Raw genomic sequence first — 14,160 nt, 5'->3', positions numbered from 1 at the left:
TGGGTTGCAATAATGATGATGGCGACGATGATGAACTCGATGTCATCGACAAGTTGGGATTCCAGCCAATCGGGGTCATGCATGATCTGGACGACCTGCCTCGCTGATTTGGAGCTTGGGTGGTGCCACCGAAAATTAACCGAGATACTAAATGTTTGTGCTGTCAATGTCAATACTCAGAAGATTATACAGAAAGCTAAGAGTTCCCCGTCCGTCTGAAAGGCGAGATGAAGCTACTCAGATCAAGCAGACAGCACGATCTCGCTCTGCTGTCTTCCATACTCCGGATTTCAAACCCTGTCTGCGGCAGTTGTGCTCGTCTGCACGGCCAACATGATACTCCTGCTTCATCAGGTCTATCCTCACGCCGCCGGTTCTCAGTGCTCAACCGCCCTCCACCAAACTATCCAGGCCATGTCCCCCTTACCACCGTAGAGCGTGTTGGCCTAGCAATTGGAAGCGCAGTCACCTCGCTTGTTGATCCCTACAGACATGACATGGTCGCCGCATTGGGGGAAGCAACGGCCCAACCTTTCTTTATCTCATGGCTACGGAATCGCATGTTGTCGGATCCAACGGGAAGAAGAATACTACGGGATCGCCCTCGAATCACTTCCAAGACAATGTCTCTCGAAAGATTAAGACAACTGCCTGAAAACAGCGTGGGGAGAACATACGCTGCGTGGCTTGACCGGGAAGGTGTCACCCCAGATACGAGGGATGCGGTACGGTACATTGACGACGAAGAGGAGGCCTACGTCATGCAACGATACCGGGAATGTCACGATTTCTATCATGCTGTGACCGGACTGCCGGTATGGGTTGAGGGAGAGCTTGGTTTGAAGGCGTTTGAGTTTGCAAACACCGGACTACCCATGACAGGACTCAGTCTGGCTGCAATTATCCGGCTAAAACCACTGGAGAGGCAGAGGATGTTCCAGATATTCCTGCCATGGGCGTTCTCAAATGGATGGAAGAGCAAAGACCTCATCAACGTGTACTGGGAGGAGGAGCTTGAGACGGATGTTGGTGAACTGCGTCAGAGGCTCGGCATTGAACAGCCACCTGACCTGCGTGCGATTCGGAAGAAACTGAGAGAGGAACGCAGAGCCGCTAAGGCCTCAAGAGCACCCACGGCGGCAGCACCAACATCTCCTTCCCCTCCTCGACCAGAGGTGCCGTCATGATGCATAAAGCAATGTTCGTCGCGGGGTATCATACAAATGTGTCAAAACCTTTTCCCCCCTCCTGCAACTACACCTCCTTGAGGAGGTCGTCCAAATCATCGTCGTCCCATCCACCTCTCCGAACCACCTTCACGCTCTCCATGGTGTGGCCCGTTTGCTTCTCATGCTCAGAGAGGCTGGCCAGCATCTCTTTTAATTGATCTTCAGTAACCTTTTGTCGTAGTTGCCCTGACCGTGCGAGCATAATCAGCCTGTTCTCGACGTCTGTGGCGCGTGACTCTTTAACCATGCGGATTCTTCCCAGTCGGTCCGCGGCTTCTGGTTCGAGGATCTGGGACAACATGAGGGATCGGGCCTCCGATTCTTGTTTCCTATAACTATTTATCAGTACTTTGTCATTGCACAATAGGCAGAGGTGAAAGTTCATCCGGACCTTCTCTTCTCTTCCTCATCGCCGTTGTCACTTGACCCTCCTCTGCCTTGCTGTTGTTTGAGTTGCGCAAGACGCGCTGCTCTGATCTGTGCTTGTTAGCGAATCAATTGCATTGAACGACGCCTCGGGGAACATACCTGTGCTAAATCGTCGTCCGCCATCGGTGCAGAACATGCAAATGCATGAATAGAAGAAAGAAGACTTTCAGAAGAAAGTCGCAGAATGGCGAGCGGCGGGGCAGTATCTCCAGAGGGTTGCTAGAAGCGGCCTGCTCGTTAACTAACGAGCCATGCGAGCGTTTGTGGCGCCCACGCGCCACAAACACCCAAACCCGCCCAAATCCCTCCGCCTAATTATGACGCGGCACACCTACTCAGAGCTGTGGTGCTGTGCCATCCCGTTTCTTAACCCGGGCACTAACCGAGAGGGAGACGTCCCATCTCATCATCTGGCCGGTAGCAACCCTCGAGGACCTTCCGGGAGTTAAATAGTTCGGCTCCTACGTCGTCCACGAGCCATCCGAAGATCCATCCCAGATCACCTCGCTCTGGTCCGATCTCGCCTTTGGCTTGAGACACCTACTTTTCAGGTGTTGTAACTTTTCATCCAGTTGAACCACCAGCCGCATATCGCGTCAGCTCGCCTGCGCTGTGCTTCCATTGTCGTGCAGCTTGCTCAACGCATCCAGCGGCACTCAGCATGCCTTACACGACAGTTGCATGAACCAGATCACTCTCATTTCTCTTCCATAAAAGGAATATGAATGCTTGGGCACATCATGGCGCCTTCTTAGGAGCTGGTTTGCCAACCCATTCGCGCTCGATATCGTTGGGGCCACCCATGAGCACACCACCCAAACACGTTTCCAAAGCGCAGTCCGCTTCTAGTCTGCGAACAATGGCAACTGTCGAATCTTCTCCTCCCGAGCCACCGCAACCCCAGGGGGCCTCCCCAGACAACTCCTTCCGGACCATTGCGGACCCGAGGCATGCGAATACGTCGAACCTCTCTAGGTCCAACTCAACCCCCTCAAAACATCCCGATGTCAACGCCGAAGTGGCCGCACTAAGTGACAAACTCATCAGTGCGATCAACCATCAAACTACCCTGGACGATACCCTTGCCCAGACGAGACAAGAGTTGGAAGCCTCAAGAGCACGCATCGCGAAGTTGGAGGCAGAGGCCAAAGCATATGAAGAAAAGATCTCGCGGGGAGATTTACTGCCAAAGGAAAAGGTCGATGAACAGAAAGATAAGCTTACAGCGGAGTTGGTTGAGGAGAAGAAACAAAGGGCGCAGGTCCTTCAAGAAAAGCGAGGAATTGAGTCGGAGCTGGAAACTCTGACAGCCTCATTATTCGATGAAGCGAACAAGATGGTGGCTACCGCTAACCGAGATCGGGATGCTATTGAGAAGAAGAATCAGCAGCTTCGCGATCAGATTAAGGACGGCGAGGCTTTGATAGCCTCTCAGACGGAGCAACTGGCGGAGTTGAAAACTCTGATGCAGCAGATCGGTCCAGCTTCAGACTACAGAAGGGAACTTGATTCTCCACGGGTGTCAATCGCACCTTCAAGCCCCGGCGTCACGAGAGAAGGTGGTGATCTTGCCCGCCTCCTTGAAGCAATGAACCTATCTCCTGTCACTCTCGAGCACGGGGAACTCGCTCCGAGCCCTTCTACAACTCTGACACACCTCGTCAAACCACTATGTCGGACAGATATTCCAGCGTACGAGGACTTCAGGAATCTAGTACAAACGTCCCATTTCCGGTCGCACAATCCTTCCCATGCCCCGTCCAGAGCAGGTTCTGGGTCCTATGGCGGGTTAAATGTGGTAGGTCTTGGCTCACTGAGTAACCACTCGCAACCGAATTTGTCACAGATCTCTCAGCCAGCAACGTCGAAACTGGCCAATTCTCCGAATATTCCAGGATCATTTAGTCCCAATCCAGATGCCAAAGGACCTGTCCCGCTGAGAGAAACCCGCTTTTTCAAGCGCATCCTGGTCGAAGACATTGAGCCGACTCTTCGTCTTGACCTTTCACCGACCCTTTCTTGGTTGAATCGACGCAGCATTCTTGCCGCCATGGCCGATTCGACTTTGATTGTTGAGCCAATTCCCGAAGCATCCATCAAGCTCTACGGGAAATACACGCCTTGCGCGCTGTGTGGGGAGAATAGGAAACAAGGAGAAAACCCTCGAACCCACGCCATGCGTGTACGCGAGGGAGAAAGCGCTACCAGATGGTGCATTTGCACCCTATGCTTGGAAAAGGTGCGTGGCGTGGGTGATCTGGTCGCCTATGTACGCATGGTCCGGGAGGGAGTAGTCAAGGTTGGTGACAAGAAGGATGAGGAAGATGCATGGGAAGAATTGGTGCGGCTAAGAGAGCGCTTGTTCTGGGCAAGAATGGCGGGAGGTGTGGTGCCTGCATTCATCCCTACACCGAAACAAACCCCGATAGACGATGCAAGAATGGACGCGGAACTAGAAGGCCACACCCCAGATGGAAATGAGGAGAACGGTACTTCACTACAACACGCAACAACTATAGCGACGGATAGCTCTCAGCACTCAACACCGGGCACGGACGAAGTCGAGGCTGAATCTGCCGAGGAAAAAGCCGCACGCCTCCAACTTCAAGAAGGCTTGGACGAGAGTCTGACTACGTTTGACAACATCCGCGAAAACAAGCGAATAAGTATTGGCGGTCGTCAACACTCGACGACACCGCCCTCGACACCCTCGCCGCCTAAGAGCCTTCCAAAGAGGGAGTCTAGTACTGGCGGAGGGATTTCATTCCCAAAGATCAATATTCCCAGGCTGCCGCAGGGGTTCTGGGAAGCCCAAGTGAACACTCTACATTAAGTGCACGGTGACACAAAACGAACTGAGGGAGGGATATCTGGGTTGAGAGACGGCGACAATGTACATTATAATTTGATACACAGCAAGAAAACCGACGAGCCGTTTATCTCTTGGGAAGCCCGGGGAACAAGAAGGTCGCAACCGCGGTAATGTGAGGAGGATGGTGCCGATGCGGCCCAAGTCATTCATTCGCGGGAGACTGAGGGTCTTTGAGAAATGGAGCCTGGCCGATGAGACCCTTTGTATATTAGACGTGTTGATATCTGGTGAGCTAGACAGGTATGGCGGAATCCTTGAGGTTCTAACGGTGACAAACGAAGAGGACAAGAGCTGGAAATGTCTTTAAAGCGCAGGTCGGGTTTGGGTTTTTTTGGACTGGTCGAAAATATATATATTAATTCTTTGGAACCAGTGAGTAACGAAGCGGAGAGGCATGCTGGAGTGAAGAAGCGTGAGTGACTCGTAAGTAGGTAGAAAAGGTCTGTGGGTGATGGTGTGGTTGTCGAACCCCTCGAGGTCTCCATGGTTTCTTTTCTTGATGCCCTCTTGAATCTCGGTTCATCCTAGTGGGATAAGCGGGTATTCAGTGTTTTACTTGTAGACTTGGTACAAAATAGGTAGATACTTCGGTACAACACTAACTGTTTTGGGTACTTTACTAACCGCTTTTGGGCCAACGTAAACTGTGTTGCTAGTACTCGCTGGCAGGTATCTAGGCAAGGGCAAGCTAAGTATTGACGGGCCTGCCCTCTGTGTGTCCCATTGATCGGGATGGATATCGGTAGTGGCGCACAGCATTTCCACGTTTGCGGGATTGTATTTTATGGTCTAGGTAAGTAGTCGCTTGACAGCTGGAATCATCAGGTATGGTACATCGTGGAGAGACAGGACGGGGGATCAAGTGCTTGGGGGTTGTGCGTGTTCAAGACGGACTATGGTTTTAAGAAAGATACAATATGGCCTACGCATTAGGTGTCTTTGCTTCGGGATGAATCTTTCCTCAGCCCATAGTCCTTCCATGCCTCTGCGAATCCTACGCTTCTCGCCCACCTCTCACCGTGTTCGGGTTGCACGCTGTCCAGCACCATCATAGCCAGTCGCCGCCACATGTCTCCTTTGATCTTCCATACGTCGTCGGGCGTGTTCTCTCGATTAGCTTCCAAGCCCACGCCGCTCGCGTGTCCTTTGACGTGTCCATTGGTCTCGCTAGACGATGACTTGCGGATATCATTCTCAAAGGGAGCGCATACGCTCTCTCCATTCGCCAACGCGCGGATGAATTTCGCCGTGTGCCCGTCATCCATGAACGGACTCACCACGCTGTATATTTCGTCCCAGCCAAGTACTTCCCTGCCGTCGGGGGGATAGTTCGCGATCTCATCGAGGAAGAGCTTCGGCGCCCCCCGCGACGCGTACAGCGCTAGATCGAGCCGGCCCTTCCACTCGACCAGCTTGGCCTTGATCTGTGGGGTGATCCAGTCCTGCGCGAGGAAGACGCTGAGGAAGATGCTCGAGTTGGCGGCGTGCATGTAGAAGAAGTCCATCTTGACGACCTTGGGCGGGTTCTGCGCCGCGCCCGTCAGGTATGCGTCCGCGTTGATCACCTCGGCCGCGGCTCGTTCCAGGCGCTCCTGGCTGTAGGGAGGCGGGACCTGCCACTGCGCGGCGTAGGCGACCATTTCGGCTTTGGCACGGGCTAGAACGCCGTCACGGACCTTTTGTCCATCGTCCCAGTGCGCCGCTGTCGAGACTTTGGCGTCGCCGCGGACCTTGTCCAGCAGGTTCACCATCGTGTCTGGCGTCTCTTCCTCTGCGCCTTTCGCAGTGAGCTCGAAAAAGGCGTCCAGGTACGTTGAATGCAAGCACGCCTGGGCTAGCGCCTCGGCCACAATCGCCGGCTGGTTGAACTCCACGCCGTATCCGAGGTGGATAAAAGGGTGATAGTATCCCGCGAAGAAGCGGTTGAAGATGGTCCTGGCCGGTTCGGTGTCGGAGAAGACGTACTCGTTGAGAACGTCGGGGATCGATGCCGACGAGAGCTTTTGCGTAAAATACGCCAGGAAAGTCGAGTAGTTCTCCGGCCTGGTCATGGTGTTCAGAAACAACTGAGGGTCACTATCAAGGGACCTGAGGACATTTTCGTCTGCTGGTGGAGGGGGCCGTTGGTACGATGCATTCTTTTCATACTGCTTTTTCAATGTCTCTGCGTCGGCTCCCAAGGCGAATGCAGCGAGGGCGTGGTGGACGATGTGGTTGTGGCGACCGACCTCGTCGAAGAGGATGTCGTGTGTGGTGTGGTTGCGGTTGAGGAGAGAGCTGGTCGTGTCTGTGGCTTCTTGATCCAAGACCTTGACACGGACGATGGCCGGCACATCGGTAGAGAGGCTGATCTTGGTTACTGTTGCCATTTTGTCGGAGGTTGGTGTATGCTTTCCCCAGGTTCAGGCTTAATGGAATGCAGGCGAAATGTGGAGGAAGGTGGATGCTTTATGTATGGTACGGCCAAATGGACAAGAGGCAATGGTCGCTGGATCAAGTCTACATGCACAGCCAAGCAATTAGCGAGACACCATCATGACTATTCGAGGTGCTGTAGGCCTATGGGCCGTAGCAGAGGCAATGGCGACATCTGGTGGATGTGAGGGGCATGGCACGAGCTTCTCCTCATTCTGGTTGCTGATTGATAACATGAACCAATGTGGTTGGGGCTGGATATTTGCCAGCGTTGAAGGGAGGATCCTTTTGGTTACCAGCGGAATACATGAAAGAAAGATACTCCCGCTCAATCACCAAACCCATGTCCTCACGAAGAGAGATAGATTCCTTATACATAGAGGTTGTGATTGGACAGGACATCGCAAGTCGGATCCAATATCACCAGCTGCATTTCCTCCTTTTCCGGGCGTTGTCCATCCCGCTATGTCTTACGACACAAGATTTCTCCACTGGGAACGGCAAAGAAAGCATCCTCGTCCTCGCCCCATCTCTTCCAGGCTTCAGAGAGGTTCTTGATCTCATCTTCGGTTGAAAATCCTTCTCGGACTGCCGTCCCCATGAATCCAGGCTGTAAGATTCTCCCTGTCCAACTTTGAGCAAACTGGGCCACTCGCTGCCCAGCAAATCTCCAGCAATCCCATGTAGTGGTGATCTCATCTGGGGAGAAACCAGCTTGCTTTGCCCAGACGTGACAATATCGCCCTGCATTGGGCTCGCCTCCATTCGTCTTTGCGACTTTCTGATAGAGCTCTGCCCACCGCGCGATCTCAGGGATTTCTGGATACCAAGCGAACGACTTGTAGTCGGCTTCTCGAGCAGCCACGATACCACCAGGCTTGGCAACTCTCCGCATCTCCTTCAATATGGCGACCGGATTTTTCACGTGTTGCAGGACCTGATGACAAAACACGATGTCAAAGGAGTTGTCCTCAAACGGTAAGTCATTGGCATCGACTTTTTGGAATGTAATATTCGTCACCCCTCTCGACGTGGCATACTCGGACGCCTGTCCCAGCACAGACTCGACGGCATCAACACCAATGACCTTGCCCTCGGGGACAAAGGTCGCCAGATCGGCAGTGATGGTACCCGGACCGCAGCCCACATCAAGAATGGTGTGATTGGGGCGGATATGGGGAAGAAGAAATGCTGCTGAGTCTTGGGCCGTTCGACGCGCGTGATCTTCGACCACTGATCTGTGATGGCCGTGGGAGTAGACGGCTTGCTCTTTGGCCATTGTGTATCAGATACTCTTGAGTTTGACGAAGAAGCACACCTGATTGAGGCTGTATGAGTTCGAAGAAGCACTGTACTTTTTTAGCCGCCGCTAGATCTTCTGAAGAATGCCAATAGTTTAGTAGCAGAATATGAGATTGGGATCTGTTATATGTCCATGACAATATTTGGAGAATCAACCTGCGAAGCCGATATCGGCAACACTCAGTTCCACTGGATGGCCCTCGAGACGGACTTTAGTTAATCATAATTTTTCTAGCAGATGGGAATGGAGACGAGCGGGACCCGCTCGTCGAGGGAATACATTCTGAGGAAATTTTTGAAGACACAGATGTTGGATTGAGGATTGAATGGTGAAGCCCAAGATACACAGAGGGGTGAGAGTAGGGCCGCTTTATGGTGGTACTGCCAAGGCAGTAACTCTGCAAACAATGACAATCATTCAATAAAAGCAGCGTCACCGAGGCTCTTCCTGCGTGAATCCGCAACTCACCAACTCAGCCACTCTTGTCATCTTTGACATCTCATATTGTCTGTACCAGTATTCATCTTTTTGGACGTCGGAAAAGTGCGGAACTTCATGGCTCATCATATCTGCAATCCTTTGTAAGAATGAGTGGTCCTTCTAGCTTCCTCAGGAGCCTATGGAGCATCCTTCGGTACCTGTTTCTCTTAGTCTGGATCGAACCATGGACCAAGCCACACATCAACGGTGACACGACACCTGACACCTACGAGGCGTGGTACACTGGACAGTTCGAGTACGATGCTATTCATGGAGTCGATAACTGGGTTACTGTGGACCGTCACTCGAGCTACGACTGGCACATCCTTCGAACACTAAGGCGAGACCTTGAACGATGTCGACGGATGGGGGATGAGAGAGGCTTGTGCAGCCTACTGAGAGCACAGAGCTCCCGTAACATGTGCCGCATTCTATCTCCTGCATTGTATCGGAAATCAAAGATACAAACCAAGCGACTGATCCACGACTACGTGACGGAAGTGCGCCACTGTATCGCATACATCTCAGATCGGAACACCCTCACCAATGGAGTTGCTCCAGTTGTTCCAGCACAAGAGAAGCGCCAAGTTATCATTGACATGCGGACTGCCCTTGGACGTACGAGTCTGGTGCTTCAGGGAGGTGCTATGATCAGTATGTGTCATCTTGGGGTGGTCAAAGCACTTTACCTACAGCGGCTGCTTCCTCGGATCATTACAGGGACATCATCAGGAGCTCTGATTGCTGCGCATATATGCGTGACAAAAGACGAAGATTTGATTGGCGTTCTGGAGGCCAACAACATCAACCTGGATGCCTTCCTTCGTTCTCAAGAAAGATGCGCTGCGACTGGTCCCGTACCATGGTTCAACTCCTCCTTTCTCGCAACCATCAAACGACGCTACCAACGCTATCGAACTTCTCACCACGTATTCGACATCGACGTGTTGCACGAATGCACGCGAGACAATCTGGGGGATATCACATTTGAAGAGGCGTATGCTAAAACAGGAAGAATTCTGAACATCACCATCGCCATGTCCGAGGTGGCGGGAACTCCGCAACTCCTAAATTATCTAACGGCGCCTCACGTACTCGTCCGATCCGCAGTGGTGGCGTCCATAGCGACCTCTAAAGCTATGTACGCCCCTGTTCATTTACTGTGCAAGAGTGCTACAGGCGATATCACTTTGTATTTTGCTGCCGATTTCTCGGAGAAGGGCTGTAATCTGCATCGACAGGCCTCTGTCCACCCGGAAGCGCCGCTGACACGGATAGGCGAATTGTTCAACGTCAATCACTTCATTGTGTCTCAGTCCAGACCCTACATAGCTCCCTTTATTCAACTGCAGAACTTTGCCGACCGTCATCAACCTCTCGGTATCCTAGTTCGCTTTGTTTTGGACGAACTACTGCACTGGCTGCAGGTGATGAATCACTTCGGGATGCTTCCGACCTTTCTCCAGCGGGTTTTGATGGATGAAGTCGTACCAACTCTCGCATCCTGGTCAAAATTGTCCATCACACCGCAACTCGGACTGTGGGATCTCCTGAGCACATTTGATACTCCTACCCCAGAGAAACTGCAGAAATGGAGTGCTCGAGGTGAGAAGTGCACCTGGCCGTATATCTGTGAGCTGAAAGTTAGATGCGACATCGAGCTGGAACTTGACGTTGCTTACACGAATCTCCGCCGGAGAGGAGGAATGGGATCGGTTATCAAGCATCGAGCAGACCCATAGCATATGCGTCAACGGCGGCCAAGCTCCGAATGCGATTGATTGGATTGCCTCCGTCTAATTAGCGAGCCGTTTCTTCCCCAACTCGCCTGTCCCACAACTTGTGGCTGTGCAGCCATCGTGGCGTTTCTCGATTGACGCGCCGATCATGGCTTGCCGAATGACATCACTTTGCACGATCGACGGGGCTGGCGTGTCCAGTCCAAGGTGCGACCAGAACCCTGAAATACTGCCCCAGGAGCTGCTGAGCTGCTCCTTTCCCCTCCTACATTGTCTTCTACTGTAGCTTTCACCGTCTTCAATAGTTCATGTACACCAGCCACCTTGGTCTTGCACGAGAATGTCCCAAGCAGCCTTTGCCAACACGACCTCGCCTGCCTACGAGAAGGAGAAGAAGCATCGGAAGTTGAGCCGTTTGCTCGGCAAGCGAGAGAAAACCCCCGAACCGCAGCCAGACGTTGGACCCGATTCGGCATATGCATCAAGTGGAGCCAATAGTGCAGACGGTGTTCCAGGAGGAATTACTCCTGAGGAAAGAAATCAGAATGAGATAATATCCGCCGAGAAGGACAGCGAGATCGCCAACATCGACCAGGATAGGAATCTCGCACTGAAACCTTCGACGGGAGAGGTTTTTGATGAAGATACAGGAGAAGTTGTTACCGTAGTGACCACTACAGTAAGTCCCGGCAAGATTATGAGGACTTTTTTTGCCGCCGATACCCAATCTCTAGTTCAGAATGCTAATGATATGCTAGACAACTACCACCACTACTACAACTACTAGAGGGAAGAAACATCAAGATGTCCAAAAGGATGTTAAGCGCGAAGTGCAATCCGGCCCGGGCCAACACCCTCAGCTGCTCGAAATGCCCGCAGGATCCACAACCCCGGAACCTCGTGACCCACCAGCCATGGCATCTACCAACACGACACAGAAGGAACGGCCACCTGTGGTGGCCAGTGGAGGACTGCTTGCGGCCGACTCTCCTCCAATCCCGGCCAAAAGTGCTATGAGGAGATCTGGCGACTTTACACGGGACGCCTATCATGCGGATGGTGGTTCTGTGAGCCCTGTCGATCCTCCTTTTGCGAGACGCAATAGCGGGACACCCCCAGCTAGTCCCTCGAGGCACAACTTCAGCTATCCGACTCGTTCATCCCTCAAAACAGCCGATCAGCCGATGCGACATAATCAAAATACTATCAACGATCTGCGAGCTGCAGCCAAGGGACTTCATGTATGTTTCCGTATTCTCAACTACTTTTGAAACATTATCCTGACTTACATCTTCACAGGGCGTAGGGGAGACCCTTCGAGGCACGTTCAGCTCCACAATAGACCGCCGTTTCCCATCCAAAAACCCCGAAAAGGCGGCTCGGGTGAACGCCCAAAACGAGGAAATTTTAGAAAGGGGTCGCGTTGAAATGGAAGGTGTCCCTGGAGGTTGGCCAGCACATGAACCTGACGAGTTCCACCCTGCATACGTCCACCATGAGCCTATCCCAGCAACCGAGCCGGAGGTGGTGACACCAGCAGGCGGACAAGCACGGTCTCCAGATGAGAAACCCGGAAACCTGCGGAAACTATTCAAGCGGAAACCGGTCGCTGAACAAGGTATGCCAAGATGACGAAGGGTCAAGTGACGGGTGAAGTGTGTTTGGCCTCTCCTTCTCATTCCGGCACCTTCATTTCTCTGCCTCTTCCTTCCCTCTGACCGATTCCGAACTATTTAAGGCTGGAAATGTCTGACATGTCGGTCTCTTCCCTACAGAAGCAATTGTACACGACACAACAGGCAACGAACGATCTCGTCGATTTTTCTAAAGCGGCTCTGACCAAAAGCCGGCAATGATCCCAGGATATCAGTATATGGTCTAACGGAATGTACGATTTTATGTGGACATAAGGCGCGAATTTGGGTAGATGTAATGATTGTTACTTGGCGAGTTTCCATTTACCAACTTGTACATATTTGGTCGAGCCCGTCATCCGTGTTGCTCCTTATTCCGGTTTAGTGGCCACTGTGACCCAGTATCTTGTCTCCTCGTCGATTATATCTTTGGACCCAGCAATCTCGGTAAACTTTTGGACAAACAATCTTCTTGCTTTCTCACGGATATCGGTTCGACCAAAGTCCTTGAACATGGACTTGCTGACAGCCTTTTCGAAGATCTCGGCAGCCGCGTCGAGATGATACCGCGTCCTCGCGTATGCCTCGGTTTCGAAAACTTTGTCAACATGGTACCCAGCGTCAACCATCAAAGTCGCCAGAGCTTGTTGTGACTGCCACAGATGCGAGTGCCAGGGTACTGTCTCACCAAGTTCCGAGGCAATGGCAGAGAAGATATTCATGACCACGTTTGCGTCCTTTGTTTGCACGTCGGTGATCAAACGGCCACCGGGTCTAAGTGCCGACTTCCAGTTTTTGACGGCCTGGAGAGGATCCGGAAGGAGAATCAGCGCCGACGCACAGGTTATCACGTCGAAGGATCCGTCAGAATCGTTTGACGTGATGTCGAGCCCACTGAGGTCGGAGATGTCGTGGTTGTGAAACACAATGTCGAGCCCAGCAGCTTGGGCTTTACGCCGGGCGACATTCAGCATTCCCTCGCTGATATCGACGCCGACAACGCGCCCGGATCTCCCGACCACTTGCTTGGCGTCTATGGCCACAAGGCCTGTTCCGCAGGCTAGATCGAGCAGACTGTCCCCTTCCTTTAGTGCGGCCCATTTGATGTAGTCCTGAGCCTGTTTCACGTGCACGTCGTTCTCGTCGTACTGTTCGCTGCGCTCATCGTACATGGATTTCACCACGTCAAGTTGCGACTGAGACATGATTGACCAGCAATCCAGGAGGGAGGGAGGTGGTTCTGAATTTTTGTCGGTTCGTGATGATATGGAGAGATTGTGAAATGTGTACGGGGAATTTTCTGATAAAGACAGTTGAGGCAACCAAGAGTCTAGCATCAATGACGTATCGCCATCCGGTTCAGGCATCAGACCGGCCCTGGATCGGCCCCGCCAGACACCAACACGTCGATATATCGAGGGGCACTTGAGTATCTCTGCCTTCTGAAATTCGCTCGTGATACGAGTCGCAAAGGACTGATAGTGGACAGAAGAGTGTCAGGTTCGAAAGCACAACCGACGAGGCTGTTAGACTAAAGGGGCCAAGGGGTTTATAGAGTGGAGGAACTAGAGACAAGCTTGCCAAGGTCTTGGACGAGGGCCGAGTACGAATTGGTAGCAGAGAATTAGATCCTTTCTTACCTGCTGAGATTCGCACTTCTTGCCACAGAGAAGCTAATGGATATCACTTTCCCGGGAACAGGGCACTGCATACCTATCCATTCGAGATGGTGGTTGGTGACAGGTCCCGGGACAGGATCATCTGTTGATCCGTGACCGCAGCTTCACTTCACACCAGCACTGAAGTCTCTCAGCAATCTGCCGACGAATCACCATTCCAACATCTCCTCAAAGATGCTCCTATGTCTATCCATCCTCTAGGACTTGTTCCAGGCTGCTTCTCCCCGGCTATGAACCCGGCTAAATCCGGCTCTGTCGGCTGTCACACCGGCACTACGGGTCTTCTCCGTCGTCTCAATTCGTGCTTTGGAGGTTTCCCCTTTGACGATCACTTCTCACACGTGCAAGCGAGCCATTGAGCAGACGCAGGACCTCTATAT

At 52.4% G+C, this 14,160-nt stretch overlaps 8 protein-coding genes across 8 annotated transcripts; 4 read left to right on the top strand and 4 right to left on the bottom strand.

Moving 5' to 3' along the window:
- Positions 1-497: 497 nt before the first annotated feature.
- On the top strand, positions 498-1,187 carry Z517_04536 (ubiquinone biosynthesis protein coq4, mitochondrial; the record flags this gene model as incomplete). The annotated part of the gene is made up of 1 exon (XM_013429865.1): positions 498-1,187. One exon carries the CDS (start codon positions 498-500, stop codon positions 1,185-1,187), a length of 690 nt encoding a protein of 229 aa, XP_013285319.1.
- Positions 1,188-1,254: 67 nt separating this feature from the next.
- Z517_04535 (uncharacterized protein) lies at positions 1,255-1,781 on the bottom strand (the record flags this gene model as incomplete). Its single annotated transcript, XM_013429864.1, has 3 exons — positions 1,255-1,558; positions 1,621-1,706; positions 1,758-1,781. 3 exons carry the CDS (start codon positions 1,779-1,781, stop codon positions 1,255-1,257), a joined length of 414 nt encoding a protein of 137 aa, XP_013285318.1.
- Positions 1,782-2,460: 679 nt separating this feature from the next.
- Z517_04534 (uncharacterized protein) lies at positions 2,461-4,491 on the top strand (the record flags this gene model as incomplete). The annotated part of the gene is made up of 1 exon (XM_013429863.1): positions 2,461-4,491. One exon carries the CDS (start codon positions 2,461-2,463, stop codon positions 4,489-4,491), a length of 2,031 nt encoding a protein of 676 aa, XP_013285317.1.
- A 968-nt stretch (positions 4,492-5,459) lies between these two features.
- Positions 5,460-6,899, bottom strand: Z517_04533 (uncharacterized protein; the record flags this gene model as incomplete). Its single annotated transcript, XM_013429862.1, has 1 exon — positions 5,460-6,899. The coding sequence occupies one exon, from the start codon at positions 6,897-6,899 to the stop codon at positions 5,460-5,462; it is 1,440 nt and encodes a 479-aa protein (XP_013285316.1).
- A 509-nt stretch (positions 6,900-7,408) lies between these two features.
- Positions 7,409-8,224, bottom strand: Z517_04532 (uncharacterized protein; the record flags this gene model as incomplete). The annotated part of the gene is made up of 1 exon (XM_013429861.1): positions 7,409-8,224. The coding sequence occupies one exon, from the start codon at positions 8,222-8,224 to the stop codon at positions 7,409-7,411; it is 816 nt and encodes a 271-aa protein (XP_013285315.1).
- A 611-nt stretch (positions 8,225-8,835) lies between these two features.
- On the top strand, positions 8,836-10,470 carry Z517_04531 (uncharacterized protein; the record flags this gene model as incomplete). Its single annotated transcript, XM_013429860.1, has 1 exon — positions 8,836-10,470. The coding sequence occupies one exon, from the start codon at positions 8,836-8,838 to the stop codon at positions 10,468-10,470; it is 1,635 nt and encodes a 544-aa protein (XP_013285314.1).
- Positions 10,471-10,807: 337 nt separating this feature from the next.
- On the top strand, positions 10,808-12,099 carry Z517_04530 (uncharacterized protein; the record flags this gene model as incomplete). The annotated part of the gene is made up of 3 exons (XM_013429859.1): positions 10,808-11,146; positions 11,226-11,708; positions 11,767-12,099. 3 exons carry the CDS (start codon positions 10,808-10,810, stop codon positions 12,097-12,099), a joined length of 1,155 nt encoding a protein of 384 aa, XP_013285313.1.
- Positions 12,100-12,472: 373 nt separating this feature from the next.
- Positions 12,473-13,306, bottom strand: Z517_04529 (uncharacterized protein; the record flags this gene model as incomplete). Its single annotated transcript, XM_013429858.1, has 1 exon — positions 12,473-13,306. One exon carries the CDS (start codon positions 13,304-13,306, stop codon positions 12,473-12,475), a length of 834 nt encoding a protein of 277 aa, XP_013285312.1.
- Between the last annotated feature and the right edge of the window lie 854 nt (positions 13,307-14,160).

The sequence above is a fragment of the Fonsecaea pedrosoi genome (genome assembly GCF_000835455.1).
Source record: "Fonsecaea pedrosoi CBS 271.37 unplaced genomic scaffold supercont1.3, whole genome shotgun sequence".
Taxonomy (NCBI): domain Eukaryota; kingdom Fungi; phylum Ascomycota; class Eurotiomycetes; order Chaetothyriales; family Herpotrichiellaceae; genus Fonsecaea; species Fonsecaea pedrosoi.
This window is presented reverse-complemented; position numbering and strand designations above follow the sequence as displayed.